At 47.6% G+C, this 13,101-nt stretch overlaps 1 protein-coding gene across 1 annotated transcript in view; it reads left to right on the top strand.

Annotated features, from left to right (window-relative positions):
* Nucleotides 1–13,101, top strand: part of Ccdc6 (coiled-coil domain containing 6) — a 94,017-nt gene that overhangs the window by 68,407 nt on the left and 12,509 nt on the right. The window contains exons 4-6 of the mRNA XM_021659169.2: nucleotides 4,381–4,484; nucleotides 5,690–5,850; nucleotides 11,650–11,806. Of these exons, the coding sequence (XP_021514844.1) occupies nucleotides 4,381–4,484; nucleotides 5,690–5,850; nucleotides 11,650–11,806 (422 nt within the window). The remainder of the gene's footprint in view (nucleotides 1–4,380; nucleotides 4,485–5,689; nucleotides 5,851–11,649; nucleotides 11,807–13,101) is intronic.

Genomic DNA, 13,101 nt, shown 5'->3' with positions numbered 1-13,101 from the left:
AAGTGTCCTAGGGCCTGGCCAGGTCTCTTGGCTAACAGTGTCCCTTGGTGTTACCCTTAGTTGCTAGTCCTAGCAGGTGACCCACAGGGGCTTGACAAGAACCCAGCTTCTCAGGGCACTGCCCAGTATCTTGTGCCATGCCCAGTATCCTGTGCCATCTACAGCACTACATGGGCCAGATTGTCATACTGAGCCTGAGTCCTTGGGCAAAGATTTTGTTTTTATTATATTTTTTATTGATTGATTTTGTTACTTGGGCATTTATGTGTGCATACAAGACAGTCTGGTTATTTTCCCCACACACCTTTTTCTTTTCCTTAGATCCCTATCAGCCGCATCCCTCCCGCTTCCCTCCCACTCTACCCCACCCACCAAGCGTTCTCCTCTTTCAGTTACCTGCATTCCTACCAATGACCTGTCCTCCTCAAACCCCCTTTCCTGTCAGCCATTCCTCTACTTATCAATCCCCCTTCTCCCAGCCAACCCCTCTCCTAGATTCACGGCTGTTCATTTTTCAGGTGAAAGAAGGAAATGTTTAATACATTTTAAGTTCACATTGGGATTCTTGCTCTTAGGATCGGGATTCCTCGTGTGCTCTGGGTAGTCTTTTATGTTGTCTGGAAGGTAACTCATTCACAGTAAAAACCAAACTAATGCCCCACGGTTGGAACACTCAGGGTGCATCTTTCATAGTGTGAGTGGACAAGAGCCCTGGTGAATTGCCTACAGGTCAGCGTGTTCATGTGACACACACAAGAGTGGAGCCCTTGGCATTTTTGTTGGTGGAGAACGAAGTATTTCTTAGACCCACAGGACCACACAGGGCTCCCATTCACATCGACTGCCGTCTCTGCTGATTCCAGTAGCCAGAAGGCCGTGTTTGGAGGGCGCTGGTGGCGCCTTCCACTTGCGGTGTGTCTCGATGGCATGAAGTGTAACCATTCTTGAACACTCTTCCTGCAGTGAGGCAATAAAATCCCGGGACCTCCATGTATGTTTTGAAGCTCAATTTCAAACATCAATCTCAACTTAATGGACGTTTCCAAACGATTTATTAAACTCAGTGTTTGCATTATGATGACAGTTCATTGCTTTCCCAAGAAAATTTGGAAAACAATTACATGAAAGATACATGACAACACAAAAATATTACCGGGACAGCAGCTGCGTGCCGCCATCCCCTCAGCTGCTGTTAATGGTTTTTCTTCATCTTCCCCTCCTCTCCTCTTCTTCCTTTTCCCTAAAGCATTAGGGAATACATCGTTTTGAAATTGGATGACACCAAATCTTTGGGGCTATTTCAGTTACTTTACAAAGCCCACTCGACACTGTGGTCCGCGGTTTTAATTCCAGCATTTGGCAGGCAGTAGTGGGCAGATTTTAGACGTTTTTAAAAGAAAGAGGAGATGTAGGTTGTACTATAGAAGGCTAGCTCTGTCTAGGCTCTCTCCCAGAAGCTGAACATTTGCTCATTTTTTATTTTTGTGGGAAGCAATTGATCCCCTTCAGGGTGCTTAATACACATAAACTAGCACCACTTTGTTGTTGGTTTGCTATTGGTGGTTGCGGTATTGCTTCTCTTACGAAATAACAGATTTCCAAAATAAGATGTCTTGAATTGTTTTTTGATGACAAAAGTAGATACTCTTTTTTAAAAAAATGGGTATTGCAAGGAAGGGTAGAGAGACAACTACTTCATCCTGTGGACTTTTTAATCATGCTGCATAGTTCATTCTCTGTCTCTCCCCCTTCAGTACAGAGACATTTTCGGTTTTTGGAGTGCATAAGCTGATCTTCAGTGGTGGCTGTACGCTGGGGTGTGACAAGTGGCCATCCTTCCTCCCCCTCCTCTTACTCTTCCTTTGCCGGCTGACTTTCCCACGTGAGCCCTGGGGACACCCTAGGACCGGTCCTTACTTCTGAAAGCAGTTGCTGATTGGTTATTCAGATAAGCTTCTGGGGGTGTGGGGGGGATAGGGTCTGCCTTAATCCAACCTAACACAAATGGACTGTATGGGTGTGTACACGTGTGCGCGTGTTTTGTTGTTTAGGGTTTTTGTTTGTTTTTTTGAGGGGTCCCTTTAATGCTTTTTTTCATTCCTCAATCTTAAAAGAAATGACAGTTGTTTGTTTGAGGGCAGGCGGTGTGTGGCATGGCATGCGGAGGTCCCATGAAAAATCTGCACAAGTCAGTTCTCTGTCTTCCCTGTGAGTCCCGAGGAGTGAACCTGGGCTGTCTTGCTTGGCAGCAAGCACCGCTGTCTACTGAGGCATCCTGCTGGCCCCTAGGCCACTTTGAAGCTTTGTGGTAACAAACTTTGTGTGTGTTCTCCTTGTAGGGAAGCCTTCCTCTCCGTGCCTTTTGGTCTGCATAGGTTGGAAATGTCTGAGTTCTCACAGGCTTCTTTCCACACGTAACTGGAGGGTTCTCATTCTCCGAGTTCTCTTGGTGGTACCAATGCAGCTGTGTTTAGACTAAACCTTTACAAAGTTGGTTGGAAGAACCTTCCTGAGTCTCACAGCTGAGCCTGCCATGAAGGGTGGAGTTCTCATCCATTGGGTTTATCACTAATCATCCCTTTCCCTTGTCCCCTTCCCAGCAGTGAGAGAGTCTACTTTTTTATTATCTGTTCTGTTTCATTTCCCGTTGGGCCTCATGCACTCACTCCCCCTGCCCCAGCCTCAGGGTGCTGGGTTTGCAGGTGGGCGCGGTCTGCTCTAATTCAGAAATGCACAGCAGGAGGGAGGCACAGTGGAGCTGGGCTCCTGCCCTTTTTGTAATTCCAGACAGGGGCCTGACAGGCTGAATGACCTGACATCCCAAGAATACTTTCCACCCACTGTTGACCCACTGAGGAAGTTCCAGGTTTAATTAGGGTATGTAATAGAACTCTCAGTCTGACGCTAATTAACCCAAAATGAAAAGTGGAACTGCTGAGCATCAGTGAGGCTTTGAGCGGGCCGCTGAAAGGCTTAATTGGAAAGCCGCTTTTCAAATGAACTCTCTGCCTGTCAGCTGTATCCACGGGTCCTGTAGGCTGTAGAATACTCTTTCGGGGAGCTTGGTTTAGCCCTGTTTATTAGATATTGGTGGCGGGTGAGAGGGTGCCTGTTGTAAGAACTCTGAAATTTTCTAATTATTTGTTTTTATTTTTTAATGTGCATTGGTGTTTTGTACATATATGTCTGAATGAGGGTGTCTAGCATTGTAGACAGTTGTGAGCTGCCATGTGGGTGCTGGGAATTGAACCTGGGACCTCTGGAGGAGCAGCCAGTGCTGTTAACTGCTGAGCTATCTCTCCGTCCCCAGGAACTCTGCATTTAAAACAAACAAACTGAAAAGGACATAGGGGAGATAATTAGAGGTAGAATGGCTTTTTTATATTTTTGAGGTGTCCCTGGGAGCGGGTGACAGACACACCCACTGGACTGTGAAGCCAGTCTTACCTGGCAGAGAAGAGACTATGGGAGGGACCTCATGAAGTTCCCTGCTGGGCCACCAAGTGTCCCTGAAGTATTCTGCCTCCACTGTCTCCCCATTTCTTGCCCTTGAGCTGTTCTGCAGAGCCGCATTCCACCATGGAAATGAAATGCTTTCTGTTTCCTTCATGATCTATGCTCATTCGCGTGTCTAAAGAGCAGCTAATATTTACTGATGAAGCATTCTTGAATCCAGACACTTAGGATTCGCTAATGAGCAAAGCAGACAAGAGTGGGGGAGGGGTGAGAGGAAGGTGATGTGGTGAGAGGGCCCGTGGTACACACAGTCCAAGTATATCACATGCGTGTGCAAGGGAAACATAACGAAGCCTCTTCTTTCGCTAATAAAAGGGAATGAATATAATATCTCACAAAACCACAGTATGCTATTACAACCAAGATACTGACACTGTTTAAAAAAAAAAAGAATAGCAGCCTGTGGAGTTAGGTCCTGGATGGCTGGAACAGGAGAAAACAACCAGAGACGGTGATAAGTAGTGAGCCCAAGATTCTAAGTTCCACTTACTAATGATGCCTAAGGTAAGTCACTTAAACTCCATCACCTAGTCCGCCAGACATTATACATGTCCTTTACATGTGGTGAATTCCCATCTGGTCACCTCCCATTCTTCCAACTAACCATTGGTGGAGCTGGGATCTGACTCAGGGTTTGTGATCGTAACTACTTAGTTCTAGTGGCTTTTTGAGAGGCAGAGATTAATAACTGCCAGATTGGCAGTCTCGCTGGAGGGATTATAGTTACAGGAAATAGTCTGATCCAGTGTCCAGTCATTCCAAAGCTCTTTCCTTATCCCTTTCATGTCCACAGTGAGAGATCCAGGCAGGGATGCTCCAGTGCCCTGGCATTTGCAGTAAAGCTGTTCTCTTTCTTTCTTTCAGTTGAGACGGGAGAAGATTGACCTGGAAAACACACTGGAGCAAGAACAAGAGGCACTGGTGAATCGGCTGTGGAAGAGGATGGATAAGCTGGAAGCTGAAAAGAGGTTCGTTGAGCCTCGCGTGTCTGGGAGAAACCCTCCAGCCGGCTGGAGAGCAGGACTAACAGTGGCCGTTCTAATAAAATGAATTATTTTATGACCACGGCCATACTTCTGTTAATTTTCCCAGCTAGGGTAGAACGAGAGATAAGTCCGTTTGTGGTGGGGTAAACAATTGAATATAAAGCAAACCCCAGCAACCCCTGCAGCTTGTAGAAGCAGAGTAGAGGTTGCTGTAGACTGCTCTTTTGGAATGCTGTTGAAGGCCTTATGTGTGTACAGGTTTGTATTAAGTCACTGAACGTAGCAGTATGAAATCGTCTTTTTGTAGGTAAAATGCTGTTGATTTTTTTTTTCCAAAGTTTTACCTGAATGATAATTGGTAGGGAAACTCTAGTGCACTGGTTATTAACCAGATAATTCTTTCTTGGTTTGGTTTTGTATCATTTTATCATTGCTCCCAGCTTTCCAAGCCTTCCTGTCAGGTTTTACAATGTAAGTTTGTGACTTTGTCCTCCAGGGCGATTTCACCCAAAGCATTGAGAGAGTAGCGTTTTTCACTCCTTCCATCCTCTCCAGCAGCCGGCTAACCATGTAGTTAGCTAAGCCCGGGAGTTGGCTGGACTCTGGGCATAGCAACCAGAAAGGTGTTTCCCAGACTTCACAGTTAAGACCGACTGCTAGGCTCACTCGGAGAGCAGAAGGAGCAGGGATGATGGCTCGGGGGGTACAGCTTGCTGCACAAGGCATGAGGACCTGAGGTCAGATTCCCAACATCCACATAAAGCCGGGCTCACCAGCCTGTGCCTGTGGTCCCAGCGCACTCCTAAAGGGAGGTGGAGACAGGTCAGCAGTTCCGGTCAGCTGCCCTGCTTAGCAGCAGAGAACAAGAGACCTCGCTGTGAACAAGGGGGAGGGAAGGACCCACACCTAGATCGTCCTCTGACCTCCACACGCAGGCAGTGTGTGTATGCCTGTTCTTCCATGTGGTCACACAGAGAACACAGAAGAAAGGAGAGCTTGCCGCTCTGCCTGTTGACCTGTGATGACAGTAGCTGCGGGCGGACGGAGAGTTTGTCAGACAGACAGACTTTAGTCAGTTCTGTAGACGTTTTTCAGGCAAGCCCTCGGCTTAGGTGTTCTGTCCTCACTTGCAGCAAACTGTTCTTCATTATCGCATCTTTTTTTTTTTTTTTTTCTTTTCTGTGAAGAATCCTACAGGAGAAATTAGACCAGCCCGTGTCTGCCCCGCCATCGCCTAGAGACATCTCCATGGAGATCGATTCTCCTGAGAACATGATGAGGCATATCAGGTTTTTAAAGAATGAAGTGGAGCGGCTGAAGAAGCAGCTGCGAGCTGCCCAGCTACAGCGTATGTGCCCCCCCATCCCCTCGACTTCCTGTCTGTCGAATCTGTGCGTGTGCTGCCGAACCCACGTCAGTCCCCCATGCTTACTAATGAGCTGGCAGTAGCCGTATCCACGGTGTTGTTAAAGACACAGAGACACTTGCACACGTGTACCTGTTATTCTGGAATGTAATTTTTTAGAAAGAGAATGCTTGTGGGGGTGGGTGGCCAGAAATTTAGAATACTTCCGGAAGACAACGTTGATGATCTCACGAGGGAAGTCACCACATTGGCAGGATCCCTGGGGTCTTGCTTTCCTTGATGCTGAGGTCATTCCCTGACTTAAGGGAGAACGTGCTGATTTGGCACACAGGTTACAGCTTGTCATAACACAGAGGTCACAGGCAGGAGCTCAAGAGAGCCACTCACATCACACCCATGGTCGGGAACAGAAAATAGTTGACTAATGAATACCTGTGCTCAGGTAGTCTTCTTCTAATACATACATACATTCATACACATGTACATAGTATATACATACTACATAATACATACCACATGTACACACTGCATGCATACTATATACATGCTGTATATATACATACAAAATACATGTGTATATAGTACAAAGTGTATACATAATACTGTGTGACACATACTATGTGTACTTGTTGCATACATGTTACATACATGCTATATACATACTACATACAGACGGAATCCTTTGAGAACCTCGTGTAACATATTTTGGTTAGGTCGACCATTCACCCTTTTCTCTGTCTCCTCCCACACTCGCCCTTCACCACACTCACCACACTCCAGCCTTGAGTCTACTTGCTATTTAACTCACTGAACCCGCCTGTGCCGTCCCTGGAGTTGAGTGTGTGGGGCCGTCCACTGCTGCACAGCCAGTCTGCCATGGCCCACGTCCCTCCAGGAGACTGCTGGTGCATGGCATGGCTCATTGAGTGCCTTCACACATCAGTTCATACAGTTAAGATAACTCCTCGTGTACAGTTTGCTGAGGCTCCTTTTCCACATGGTTCTGCTAGGGAACTTGGCTGGGGCTCGGGGGACAGTCACAGCTATAACCCCAAATCAGGTCTGGCTGCCCATTATCAGGCAATAAAAAAGCCAAATTAGTAGTGGAAAGCAGAAAAGGATTCAGCCAACGGCCACATTGTGAAGAAGGGATCAAAGAGATCTAGCAACCCCTCGACTTTTTTTGGGGGGAGGGGGTCCTGAAGTGAGACAGAACTTTACATAAAGGACCAAGGATTTGCACATCTAAGCAGTTCTGGGGGAGGGGGAGGACCCCACCTACCCTGGACTCAGCTTGTCCAGGTTTCAGTCTCATCCTGTAGAGTGTGACTGGAGACATGATCACCTCTGCCTGTTGCCCTTTCCTTCTCCCGATGTGAGATTCCTGGGGAAATTCCAGTTTCTTTGGCGTCCACTGTTTCAGTAGTCTGGCTTTGAGAATAAAAGACAAAAGTGTTTCTTTAGAATATTTTCGTTTCTGCCTGTTACAGTTTCTAGACTGTATCAGATCGACACTTAAAACTAATCGTCAGGCTAGGTGACCTTTTAGATCTTGTTTATCTGTGTGATGTGCTAATGAATCTGTGAGGGGCTCTCACTGCACTTCTGGACTGGGAGGGGAGAGGAGGGGTGAGAGGAGGAGGACTGGGAGAAGGGCTGGGAGGAGAGGACAGTGAGGGGGGAGGGCTGGGGGGGCGTTTGCCTTTCTTACTGCTGAATTTAATCTCAGATGACATTTTCACATGGTATTTTCAGAATAAATGCTTTTGAAATGTATACTCAGTATTTTGGAAAAGGCCAAGGCATTGAGCAGAAATGAAGGGTTGTGGGTTTCTGAGCTTGTCTAGGTTCTGATGCATTTTTAGGGGTCTGCTCATCTGCTGAGATTTTGCTGCAGGCATTGCTTCCTTGAGGTAATATCATAGGGGAAATATTCTTTACTGCCAGGTGAGCGGTTTGCACAGGTGTGTGCCTGAGTATCCTCCCAGACGTGTACACACACACACACACACACACACACACACACAGAATTTCTTTATACCAAGAGTTGTGCAATGAGCATGACCTTCTGCATCTTCCTCTTTTGAAACCACTTTGTTATTAGTATTATCATTATTGTGGTTTTTCGAGACAAGGCTTCTCTGTGTAGCCTTTGCAGTCCTGGACTCCCTTTGCAGACCAGACTGGCCTCAAACTGACAAGAGATCTGTCTGCCTCCCTGAGTGCTGGGATGATAGGAGTGTGCCACCCCGCCTGGCTGAAACACTTACAAACAAACAAACAAAAAAACCCGATTGTCTTGCAAGCTCTTCTCCCTGCTCCCTATACAGCTGCCTTGTGCCCTCTTGAAGGCTGCCGATTGCATTCCTTAAACAGGCCATACGAAGCATCCCTTTTCAACACACTTTCACTACATTACTTACTACTGTGCATGCACCTGGCCTGGTGCTCACGGGTCGGCCTGAGAACAGCTTGCGGGAGTAGGTTCTGTGCTGTCCTCTCACGATGTAGGTTGAGTGGATCTGGATCAGTCTGGCAGGCTTGGTGGCAGGTGTGTGCCGCCCCTGAAGGGCCGTCCCGCCAGCCCCAGCGGACCCTTCCTCCTTGTTGTGCCCCAGCTGCAGTGTGGGCGCTCCTGCCCCCGTGGTCTCCCTGTGCGTGAGTGCCTCGGGCAGACCAGTCCACCCGACAGAAGGCCTGCTGATGAGCTCTGCCTCCTATCTTAGGTCTCCCGGAAATGCATTGCAAGTGGTAGGCGGGTGTTCTGTCTTACATGGTATATCCAGTCCTGGCATCTTCTTTTTGCTGAGACTAGCATAGACACAGTGGCTCAAAACGACACAGATCCATTTATCTCGTAGCTCTGGAGGCCAGAGTCCCAACATGTGGAGTTTCCAAGTAGCTCCATGTGCCTCTGGGGGTGTCAGGAGGATCCAAAACTACCCTCCTCTTGTTTTGTGAAGCACCAGGCTCCGTCCTCGCCTCTCCTGTGGCTCTTCCTCCTGGGGATGCGACACCCACGACCTCTCCCTGTTCTGTCTTTTCCCTCTGACTCACCCATGTGGTGATCCTACACCCACCCTGATAATCCAGGATTGCCTCACCTCCCCTGAGTCCCTAACATAATCCCACCTACAAATTTCCACTGTCTCTATTGTATAATGGGGCAGCCTTCACAGCCCTTTGGGGATGAGTCTGTGGACACCCCCGTCATTGCGCTGGCTGGTTTCCTGAGTTCTTCCAGGACCGGACTGTCCTCTGAAATGTTTGTTTTGACTCTTAAGTAATTCTGAGGTGTATCTGAGAGAACTGCTTGCAAATAGATAACCCTGTGAAACCAGGTGAGCTAAATCAAAACTGCTGTTTCGTGAAGGGGTGTTTTATCACCTCTTCTGGGGCAGCCAGCTCCCTTTTTCCATCAGTTATGTTTGGCCGGTAGGCTCTGAGAGGAGGATGCTTTATTCTTATCCCTTGGCACTCGCCGCCCGGCTTGGTCTTTGAAAGGCCTGCAGCTCTCAGTAAAGCCATCTGTGAATGCTAGTGTAATTCCCCACCCCCACCCCCGCCCCCAGGACAGAAAAGCCTGGCCCAGAGAGGCCATCACCATCACTCAGCTGGCTTCAATAAAGCTTAGAGCAGTGGGTCTCAGCCTTCCAACTGCTGTGACCTGTTAACACAGTTCCTCATGTTGTGGTGACCCCCAACCAGTAAGTTCTTTTCATTGCTACCTCAGAACCGTAAATTTGCTACTGTTAGGAATCGTAATATAAATATCCGTGTTTTCCAATGGTCTTGGGCAACCCCAGTGAAAGGGTCACTCAACCCCCAAAGAGGTCTCGGCCCACAAATTGAGAACCACTGGCTTAGAGGATGCTGTGTTCATGATCTGACTCATCCTTGTCTCCCGTTTTGTATATCAGGTGGCCTGCAACTCCTTTGGTGTAACTGTGGCAGTTAACCCCTCTGCTTCCTCCCCTGACTTGAACCTCTCAAGAGTTACCAGTTTGAGCCTTACAGTCTGATGGAGCTCAGTCCCCATGTGGTCTGTACTGGGAAGGGGACGGGAAATAGCTTGCTTCCCAGTTTGACTCCTCCCTGGACGGAAGCCACCTTTGATAAAATTTCAGGAGGTAGCAGAACATCATGGAGACAGAAACTGTGGCCCCTGAGAACTAGAGAGCTGTGTGGGAGAAGAGCAGGGTGACTGTGCCAGCAGGGGGCACCCAAGGAACACTTTTGTTCCAGCCTCCTGTGTGGGGGTCCCCATCCTGGAGAAAGGTGCATTTGGGTCTGCTGCCATATCTGAGTTATTAGATGTATTAACAGGAAGCCCTGCAGTCCTCCCTGAGGTACTATTCTTACCTCTAAGTTACTGCCTCGGTATCCTTCTGCTGAGTCCCATATGCTAACGGATTGCCCTCTCCTTTTAGTTTTATTATATAACAGAATCTCACCGCGTAGCCCAGGCTAACCTCAAGTTCTCAACCCTCCTGCCTTAACCCATCCCCGGGTGCTGGGAATATGGGCGTGTATCCCTTGCCCAGCCTGAATTGAGATTTTCTGTGAAAAAGCGGTGCTTCCTCTTACATCGCTATTCCCAGAGCCTCATGAATCTTGGTTCTGGGAACCTTTACTGTTTACGGTTCTGTAGCTGCCATCTGAGTCTGAGCAACAGTAGGTATGCCCGGGGCCACCTGGTGCTTCCTGTTGGGCTCGGTGAGAAGTCTGCACACAGGCGTACTTGGGGGGACTTAATTTAAGCCGTTCATATTAGAAGTGAGCTTTGTAAGTATTTTCCCAGCATCACTTCAATTAAAAAGACTTTTGCATATGGATTAGACAGCAGGGTTTTCTGGCTGTGCTCAAAACAGCTGAGAGATTCGGTGTTTAGTCTACATAATAGTGTCTAATAATCTGAGCATTTTAATTTCTGAAACAGGGCGAGTCCGGGTTGGGGAGATGATTCAGTGGTTAGGACGGCTCGCTGCTCATGCAGAGGATCTTAGTTCAGTTCCCAGCAGCTGTAATTTCGGCACTAGGGGGTCGGAAGTCCTCTTTCTTCCCTGGGCTTTGTACTATAGTGCAGTATTATCAGGAGTCATTATTGGGCAGGCAGGATGGCTCAGGATCAGCTTGCTGCCCAGCCTGATGCTCCAGCTTGATCCCCAGAACCTGTACGATGGAAGGAGTGAAGTAGTTCCCAAAGGTTGTCGCACAAGCACATGCAGTCGCACACATGGATGAGGATTACATGCATACGTACACTTAATGGAAAAGGGTTTTTATTCCCTGGATGAAGTTGTATTTTACAAGACTGTTGTTTGTAACTGATAGTGTTCTGCTGGCACAGTGCTTCTGAGAACTGTTCGCCCACTGTGCACAGTGGCTGTACTAAGGAGGGTGACAGGCCCCGAAGGTGGCCTTTCTAGAGTGGACAGGCAGCCTGGAGGAAATCAGTGGGCCCTCCTGTCCCCATGACTGAGCTCCGTTCTCTACCAGCTTCCAACGTAGAAGGAAGTGTGACAGGGTGGTATTGAAACTCCACTCTGGTTCTGTCCTGTATTCACCCGAGCCCTGTCCTGTGAATGTTGAGGGAATGGGGTGAAGCTGTCAAGCCTGCTAGCACCGCCTGTCAGACTCTTTGCTAGATGGAACTCATTTGCAAACTCTGATACTCAGGGTACACGTTAAACCCCATTCTCATGCGAGAGGGCAAGGCTGTGCCAGTGCGGGCTAATGATTGCACGAAACACAATTTAATTGCAAGCACTGTCTTTTCAGATTCGGAGAAGATGGCCCAGTACCTGGAGGAGGAGCGACACATGCGGGAGGAGAACCTGAGGCTGCAACGGAAGCTCCAGAGGGAGATGGAGAGGAGGGAAGCGCTGTGCCGCCAGCTCTCTGAGAGCGAATCCAGCCTGGAGATGGATGATGAGAGGTTTGCATCCGGGCGCACCCCTGCCATGCACGCGCGCGCGCGCGCACACACACACACACACACGCACACACACACACACACAAAACACACCACCTATAACTCCAGTTCCAGGGGATTCAGGCCCTCTTCTGGCCTTCACAGGCACCCGGCATGGATGTGCTATATAGGAATGCTTGCAGGCAAACGCGCATACCCATAAATTGATTTAAAAATTATGTGTTCTGGAAGGGGAAAGCTTTAGCATCACATGGTCTGTGATGGTGACTGCCTCCAATTTGAAGCACGTGTTCACAGTAGGCTCTGTGGAAGGTTGAATACTCTGCTAACACCCGAGAAGATACTGCCCTTTTGAAATGGCATGTGAGGGAGAGAGAGATGGAGGCAAAGCTGGCATTTGTTTTGATTTCTAAATTTTTAACATTGATATTTAAAGGAACATAAGCAAAAATTAGAAATATATTTGCTGTCCCTATTTCTAGTAACAGGAATAAATAAGTTCGCATACTTGGATACAAATATCACAGGCACAGTTAGCAGGATTTTCTCCAAATCTGTTTTAATTGAATTGCAAACATTTTAGTGTTTTTTTTTTTTCCTCCTTTAGAATTTTTATGTTACCTCATAGTCAGTAAACTATGCCAAGCTTTAAAAAAAAAAATTCGTTGGTAATTTCAAATGTGTATATTAAATTTGGGTCATTTTCATCCCCCATGACTCTTTCTCCCCTCTCCCCCTCTCCCCCTCCTCCCCTCTCCCCTCTCTTCCCCAGCACCCCCTAACCTCTACCACTTCTTTCTGGAAGTCCCCTCCTAATTTGATGTCTTTGTTTTTAACCCACTGAGTTTAGTATATCATTTATCTATTTAGCGTCGATATCCTTTGGAAATAACTCTTCTCTTATATCTTAATCAGAAAGGCACCAGGCCGTAGTAATTACGGAATAATTGTTGGGGCCTTTGGCTTGAATTTTTTTTCTTGTCACTGTTGGGTTTCATAGCCAACAGTCTCTCTCATGCTGTGAGCATTTAGCCAGGCTCGCCCTACACCCCTCCCTTCCTCTCTCCACTTTCTTCCACATGATTGATTTCTTCAGCCTTTTTTTCTGATTTCATGTCATATGTGTATATATAAATGGTTTTATGTATCTGTTAAAAAAAAATCTGGAATCCACAAATGAGAGCAGTGACACGTCTCTGGGTCTGGCTTAGTTTGCTCATTTTGGTTTGTGGCAGCTCTGTGTTTCTGTCTTCTTTGCAACTGCATAAGCTCCATTGCATACACATGCCACATTTCCC

This window comes from Meriones unguiculatus, chromosome 16, assembly GCF_030254825.1.
Source record: "Meriones unguiculatus strain TT.TT164.6M chromosome 16, Bangor_MerUng_6.1, whole genome shotgun sequence".
Classification (NCBI taxonomy): domain Eukaryota; kingdom Metazoa; phylum Chordata; class Mammalia; order Rodentia; family Muridae; genus Meriones; species Meriones unguiculatus.
Note: the sequence above shows the minus strand (reverse complement) of the source record. Positions and strands in the feature narration are given on the sequence as shown.